The sequence below is a fragment of the Solanum verrucosum genome, unplaced genomic scaffold (assembly GCF_900185275.1).
Source record: "Solanum verrucosum unplaced genomic scaffold, falcon-dt-bn FXZP01000133.1, whole genome shotgun sequence".
In the NCBI taxonomy this organism is placed as follows: domain Eukaryota; kingdom Viridiplantae; phylum Streptophyta; class Magnoliopsida; order Solanales; family Solanaceae; genus Solanum; species Solanum verrucosum.
In genome coordinates this window covers 1,046,565-1,054,902 of record NW_026020355.1, presented here as the reverse complement: position 1 = coordinate 1,054,902, position 8,338 = coordinate 1,046,565, and the positions used below count along the sequence as shown (strand labels likewise).

General features: G+C 31.0%; 1 protein-coding gene across 1 annotated transcript; it reads right to left on the bottom strand.

Annotated features, from left to right (window-relative positions):
• Positions 1-5,809: 5,809 nt before the first annotated feature.
• On the bottom strand, positions 5,810-7,572 carry LOC125837699 (uncharacterized). Its single transcript, XM_049516776.1, has 3 exons — positions 7,110-7,572; positions 6,727-6,800; positions 5,810-6,613 (listed from the first exon to the last, which is right to left on the bottom strand). Exons 1-3 carry the CDS (start codon positions 7,570-7,572, stop codon positions 5,810-5,812), a joined length of 1,341 nt encoding a protein of 446 aa, XP_049372733.1.
• Between the last annotated feature and the right edge of the window lie 766 nt (positions 7,573-8,338).

The following is an 8,338-nucleotide window of genomic DNA, read 5'->3' as shown; positions in this document are numbered from 1 at the left end:
AAGTTGATTTTGAGTTCTCGAGTTCCTGTTTCTTTTTGAAATTCTATTCCCAATTATTGAATTGAAATATGTTATGCATTAAGATTCTTGAGTTGATTCGTTCATGTCTATATTTCAACATGAACCCTATGAATTGAGTATCCTTGAGATGAGTAGTGTCATTGAGTTTTGAGTTCTTAGTATTGAGTTTTCTATGTTGCTATTAAGATCCTTGAGTTGTGTCGTTCATGTACATAAATATGCATGAACCCTATTTTGAGTTATAAATTTTGTGAATCTTTTTAAAGCCAACACTTGACTTTTAAACTGAGTTTTTGAGGAAGTAAAGATGGGTTTTGAGAAAGAGTTTCTAAAACATGATTAGTATGACAATTGAGTATGACATCAATGTTTAAGCATTATGGTATCTAGTTATGCCATCAATGTTTAAGCAGTATGATATCTAGTTATGCCATCAATGTTTAAGCAGTATGGTATCTAGATATACCATCACTGTTTATGCAGTATGACTTCCCGAGTCATTAATGATCATATCACAATATGATTTTGATATATTTTTGAGAAAGAGCTTTCAAGTATGAATTGATTAAGAGTATATGGGAACTAAGTATTCCCAAATGTATTAGTTTTTACATTGATAAAAGAGAAACTTTGATTTCTAAATGAGTTATGAGTTGAAAGATATTTCAAGAGCAGTTACCTCTTTAAAGAGGATAGTTTGAGCAATTATCTCAAACCAGAGGAAGAGTATGTTTTTTTAAACATTGAGCATGAGTTTATATTATTGGGAGTAGTATTGAGCACCAATATGAGGATGAGTTCAGACAAATCACATTCCTCATAAACTATTTATGCCAACATGGGTAAATGATCATGCTTTTTAGATGAATCCTTAGTGCCTTCGGCAGAGCTTAGTGGATCTACTTAGTTGAGGTGTCCTATATCCCGACAAGGTATAGGATAATTCTGACAGCGTGGGCGAGACGCTGTATCATCATGTAACTCATAGTGATGGTTGTCGGTTAGAGAATCTCCTAATAGAGTTAAAGTGTATTTTTTATATATCACTTATTATGTTGAGTTCAGAGATGAGAAAATATTTTGTAAAACTTTAAATGATTCAACTTCTTTATTTCTTCACATTCAACTTGATTACATTGTTATCTATTGCAGTCTTTTCTTTGAGTTATTTGTTATTCAGCTATATTACATACTCGTACATTCAATGTACTAATGTCATTCGACCTACATCTTTTAATGATTCATATACAAATTATTAGGATCCTCAATAAGAGTCTGTTGAGATCACTCCATCCGCTCGCCTTCTTATGAGTGAGACCTCCTTGCTTTCGGAGTACTCCAATTTTATGAGTTGTTAGTAGTAGTTCTTTTGAGGAGTCGCGAGTCTTATCGCGACACTCATCTTTGTATAGTAGAGACTTCATAAATAGACAATTTTGGAGGGTCTTTCAGATTCAGATATTCTATTTAAAACTTATTTTTGATACTCAGTATATTCAGCGAAGTTTTGAGATTCAGTAAACTATTTTTAAACGTTTCTTTCAATTTGATGCTTATGAAATGCTAGAGTTAGTCTTCCGCTTGTAGTCAGCCCAGGATTAGGGTTCGGTTGAGAGCCAACAATGGTTTTCGAGTGCCGGTCACGTCCAGGGTGTAGGCACGGATCGTGACACATATACTAGTTAATTAGTCATTATAACTATAGTGACCAACATTCAGTGATAATTACGTGGGTTGGGGTTTCGAGTTTGTATAATTCGTAATATGTATAATATAATTAGTCATTATAACTATAGTTAAATTTCAGATGTTTGTGTTTGTATAAATTCATTATTTCGAGTTTATACAAAGATAACCCAATTATACAAATGTACCTGCGAATTACAAACGTACATGCGAATATACAAACTCACCCGTGAATTATACAAACGAGAAAGTTTAAATTATAGCTACAGTTTGTAATATGCAAACTATAGCTATAGAGCATAACTAAATGTACGATAGTGGCAATTTGCGAAAATTCCCCTAAACTGTATGCCATGTGTTAAACCCTTCATATTAATGATAATGTTGTCGAACAAATAAATGATCTCTCGACTGTGGAGCATATAATATTTTTAAGGATACTGTTTATTCAAAAAATGGTATAATTGAATAGTTTAAGGGCACATGAAGATTTATTAGATTGATCTTGTGAATGAAATAAGCTACATTAATAATAATAAAATATAATGAATATAAAGGAAGAAGATAATTGATGAATCCTAAAGACTGATTATTTTATTTATTTGATTTTATAAAATTCCTATTAAATAGATCATTGTGCCTACATGTAGGGGTGTACAAAATCGAACCAAAAACCGAACCAAATCGCAAATCGCAAATCGAGTCAAATTAAAAACAAAACCCGACTAGTGATTTGGTTTGACTTGGTTTGGTATTGGAAAAAACCCGACTATATTTGGATTGGTTTGGTTTTAACTAAAAAAAACCAACCCGAGACCAAACCAACTCGACATTATATATGTAATTTTAAAATTTTATTTTATACATAAAAATATTTACTTTGATATAATTTTTAAATATTTCTTATACTTTTTCATCGTTTTTATCTTTTTAATATATTATTTCAAGTTTGAAACTTAGAATTGTAAATGGTCCAATAAAGATTATAGTCCATAGATGTTGATAATTATAATAAAGCTTAAATCAAAATCAAATTAATACTAATGCAAAAAGAAAATCAATTCAACACTAAGAATGACAATAATATTGAATATTTGTTCTTTAGTTTTACATTGGCTTAGACAATTAAAATACATAATTTAATTTTAATTTCCTTTAATATTTAGTCATGTAACTAATACTTATTGAACTTATTTTAGCACGATTTAGTACTTTTAAATTATGATCATTTTACTTATGACTTGTTAATTTGTAATATTTGTTTTACGCGATTTCGTTAATATTATTTTTGTTGGATATTTTAGTGTCATTAATCATATCATATTTTGTGTTATTTTTTTAAGAAACACCTTAGATAGTTGTATTTTGGTAGGACTAAAGAAATATTTGAAGTACAAGTAAATTATATGTTTGTATGAATACTTTACCGGAAAAATCCGAAACAACCCAAAAAACCCGAAAAAACCCAAGGTTGAAAAACTCGAGTTTTATTGGTTTGGTTTGGTTTATAAATTTAAAAATCCGATACAAATGGTTTGGTTTGATATTTGAAAAACCCGACCAACCCGGCCATGTACACCCCTACCTACTTGTGTGTCATTTACTTATATAGTAGACAATTTAGTGTATAGAGTTTCTTGGTTCATACACAGAAGATTGAAATTTTCTGTCCTTATAAGTTATAAATATAAGTTCACAATCGAAGATGAAATTGGACAAACATCTTGATGATTGTAGCACAAGATTAAATATAATTTGATCTTGATTATGAGAGTGGTTTCTTTCCAACTTCTTGTGCTAGTACGCTTTTTGTGTGTATTGAACGAACCAAGTAGAGAAGCTTGTTTATGTTCTGAGTATTTACATAATATCTTCTCTAGAATCATTAAATGTATTTATACTCTTAGGGTGTGTTTGATATGTTTTCCAATTTTCTTATGTTTGGTTTGGGTAAAATGTTTTGGAAAATGTTTTCCAAATCAACTCATTTTCCTCAAATTTAAGGAAAATGACTTTCCTTCAAAAATTAAGGAAAATATTTTCCAAAACTCTCATCCAACTTCAAATTACAATTTTTTTATAGTTTTTTTTTAAAAAAAATATTTTAAACTTCAATTTTTAATTTTTTTACTCCACCCTCACCCCCTACCCCCTCCCCCCAGATTTTTTTTTAAGTTTGTTTTGAAAAAATATTTCCAATTTCAAATTTTTATTTTCATCCCACCCCCACCCCTACCCTCGACTCCCCCCCACTCCCCCCAAAAATAATTAAAAATCAAAGTTTGTTTCTAAAAAAATATTTTCAAATTCAAATTCTTATTTTTCATCCCACCCCACCCCCCGGCCAGTCCCCCTACCAGCCCACCCCCACCCCCACCCCCCAAAATATATATATTTGAAGTTTGTTTTTTAAAATTATTTCCAATTTCCAATTTTTTTTTCACCCCAACTGCGACCCCCCCCCCCCCCTCCAAATAAAATTTAAGTTTGGTTTTAAAAATAATTTCAATTTCAACTTTTTATCTTTTCGCCCCACTCCCACTCCCTCCAAAAAAATTTTAAGTTTATTTTTAAAAATATTTTCAATTTCAAAATTTTATTTTTTTAACCCATCTCACGCCTACCCCACCCCACCCTCCCCCCACCAAAAAAAATTTAAGTTTTTTTTTTCCAGTTTCAATTCAAAAATTATTCTCTACTCTCTAGTAAAAATAAAAGATATTTTCTCAAAAAAAATTTTCATTCATAAATCAAAAACTAAAAAATCTTTTCCGAAAAATATTTTCTACTCACCAACCAAACATGAGAAAATAAGTCCAAAGTCTACTTGTTTTCCAGGAAAACATTTTCCATGGAAAACATTTTCCTTCATACCAAACACACCCTTAATCTTGATATAATTATTATGATCAATATAATTTATTTGCCATCTTGATCTGTCAAAAGGTGAGACCCTACCGTGGTTCAATATATTCCTGATAGATTGGACGATAATAAATCATATTTATGAAATAATAATTAGTTGATAGAATCCATGTCTCGACCTTGAGATTGATGATACCCCTTTATGATTGCTTATAAGTTTTCATGTGAAAATCATACAGGTGGATTATATATGTATCATATCCGTCACATGAAATAAATTAAGCATAGTAATAAAGGATTAAATCAATCAATGAATTAAATTATCATAGATTTAATTGATTGGTATCAGTAATTCTAACATGCAGGGGCGGACCCACGTTGGTTCCAGGGCAAAAAATTACATTGTATATATAAGGTAATTTTCTGTATTTATGTGGATATATATTTTTTGAACCCCCTCAATGACAAGGAGAAAGAGATAGCCCAGTGGCAGGTTCCCTGAAAATTAAGCCTCATGTTGAGGGTTCGAATCCCTGCATTAGCGTTTTATTTTTTTCTTTTTCAGTTTTGTTTTCATGTTTTTTTTTTAGTTTTTTATTTTATAAAGCATGCTAAAAGTGTGGTTTTAAACCCAAAAAAATTCAAGGGTCCGCTACTAAAACTAAATATTACTACTTTCTTGAAATTTTGTTTTGTTGGCTTATATATACACGTTTATACTTTTATTTTTCGAACCCCCTGAACGAAAATCCTGGGTCCGCCACTGCTAACATGGGTAGTTAAATAAGATTAAATGTTGGATTTTGAAATTAAATCGAGGAGTGCAATTACAAATTTTTGGTGGAATAATCTGTAATTTATCACGGTTGTATTAATTCACTGATTTTCGTATTGATACCATAATTGGGACTTACTATTAAATCTATGGTCCCTACTATACCAGATTAAATATATGTATTTTGAGAAAAAAAAGAAGAGAAGATTCTAGAAGCAGAGGCGTATCCAGGATCTCAAGAACATGGGGCACCATTATCTTCAAAATAGACATTCAATTCAATTATATAAAATTTTCGGTGACAACAAGCAACAACGTTTATATAGTAATATATTAGCAAAAAACATCATTCACTTGCAATTGTCCTCGACGAGTTATCCTATTTTGAAAATGATCAATAATGACATCATTAATTACATTTTTAAATATAGTACGCTCTACATAGCAAACTAAACAACCATTCTAAAGATCTTCATCCATACGTAAATCATTCTTTATGTACTTCATTGACGAGAATGCTCTTTTCACGCTTGCGGTAGCAACATGACTAATCAAAGTTAGCTTCACAAGTAGATACACAAGTGACCAAGTTTGATCTCGTTTTGTCTCTATAATCATTCTTGCAAGATCTTTGATTCCCTTCAAGTTGAGAAACATGCTATCACACTTTTGAGCATAGACAATAAAATCGTCGAGTTGAAAATTGAATTCCCAAAGCTCTTTATCACCAAACTCACTTGGATAGTACTCGGCTAGTTTCATTATCCTATCCTTGTGAAAATTAGCAAATGAATCAACTGGACTCAAACTAGCCATACCGAGGAGTAAGTCACTAGTCACCACACCAAAATGATTATTGAGCTCTTGAAGTGTCAAATCATTGATGGCATAAAATACTTCCACACGAAAGTGATGCAAATATAAAATATTGGACCTCTTACGCTTCAATTTTTCATTAGAGTAGTCTTCATCCATTTTGGGAATTAAAATACCACGTTTACCACAAAATAAGCTAACCTCATCCTTCATAGAGTCCCATTCATCCTCTCTCATCATTTGTAATCTTTTCTTTGAAAGGTCAAGCAATCCCATAGATTTAACGATATCTTGATATTTCTTTTGTAAAACTTTATTCAACTCATTTGTCAATAGCAACACCTTAAACATCAAGTGCAACATAAAGACAAATTCAAGTTCACAAATCTTATTCAAAAGATTTTCCACTGCAAATCTATCACGATGATATAGACAATCACGTTTCATATCCTTAAGCATATTAACAATTGAATAAAAAAGAATTAGGAAATTGTCCAAGGTTTTAAAATGAGACCCCCACTGAGTATCACCCGGTCGTTGGAGGCCATGTTCTTGATTCAAACCTTTCCCTGTATGTACTTCTCCAAATTTAAGCAACTCTTCGAACTTATCTTCTTGATGTTGTCGAAGTGAATCTCTGCATTTAAATGAAGTTCCAATAGTATTCAAAATATTAGCGAGAACATAAAAATTTATCCACATCCGAATTCTTTTGGAAAGACCTACAAGTCTTAATTGCAATTGGTGAGCAAAACAGTGAATAAAATATGCAGATGGCGTATCTTGTAAAATAAAAAACTTGAGACCATTTATTCCCCTTGCATATTACTAACTCCGTCATAACCTTGATAGTGTATTTTGGATGTACATAATAAGTGATCCAAAAGCAAAAAATAAATTGCCCTTTTTAATGATTGAGAAGATGTATCATTTATATGGACAATACCCAAGAATCGCTCTATCACCATTCCACTTTTTTTGACATATCTCAAAATTAGAGCCATTTGCTCCTTATGAGAGACATCCTTTGATTCATCAACTAATATTCCAAAATAATCACTGTCCAAGTCTTCAATGATAGTCTTAGTTGTTTCTTTAGCACAAGCCTCCACAATATCTTTGTGAATTGTCGGACAAATCATCATATTATTTTGTGGAGTATTACCTAATATTATTCTTCCCATATCAAAATTTCTATCCCCATACCATTTCAAAAGTTCAAGAAAAGCACCTTTATATTCAGAACCTTCACTTTCATCATGTCCACAAAATGGAAATCCCGATGTCAAGAGAAATCTTGCTACATCAATTGAGGCATTTAAACGCATGCGATAATCACTTCTTGCCTTTTCACTTTGCTTGCCAAGATAAGATTGAATCGATTGACGTTGGTTTATCAAATCTTGCATCCTATTGAAACATTTATGATGGATACTATTTACCTTACCAACATATTTTTTGAATCTTTCTAGAGCTTTGTTCCAACGCCTAAAACCATCTCTTGTAAATGAATCTCCAGCATTTCCACAACTTTCAAGTTCATTTTTGAACAAATAACAACAAAAACAAAATGCCGCGTCTTCTTTAATGCTATATTCCAACCATTGAGATCTTCTCTTAAATTAAGTTGGTTGAAATTGACGCATTTTATCTCCAAACTTAGTTTTAGGGAAGAGATAATCAATAGGTTGACATGACTTTTTTTAAATGTAATACCTCCTTACCGTATCTCGAATATTAGGACTATAAGATGAAATAGGTATTCAGTATTTGGGATCTACTTCAAGAGATTTAAAATCAAGCATATTATCCGTATTTGAAAGTGGAAAAGAATTTGCATGGTTTGAACTTCCGGAGCTACTTCTAAACTCACCAATGGTTGACTAGAGCTAGAACTTGGTTGACCATCTTTTGGCTTTGGTAACTTGATGATAAATTTATCCATTTTCGATTTGATGATTTGAATGTAAGAATTATTTTACCTACAAAATTAAATATTTACACTTCTATTTAATCTTATCAAACAAAATAATTTTTTGAAAATATTAGCACAAATAACAAGTTTATTAATAAAAGAATCACAATTATAGATAACTATTTAGAAATCAAAAAGTTCTTATAAATTCAAAATATTCAAGCAATCAAATAATGACACCACTTCATAAATCAAGAAAA

Bases quoted from the DNA above. Each gene is read 5' to 3' on its own strand.
- LOC125837699 (XM_049516776.1), bottom strand. From the start codon at position 7,572: ATGCAAGATTTGATAAACCAACGTCAATCGATTCAATCTTATCTTGGC. The intron at 6,801-7,109 runs GTATTGTCCATA...ATTTAAATGCAG, and splicing joins GGTGATAGAGCGATTCTTGG to AGATTCACTTCGACAACATC. The intron at 6,614-6,726 runs GTTTGAATCAAG...AATATGCTTAAG, and splicing joins AGAAGTACATACAGGGAAAG to GATATGAAACGTGATTGTCT.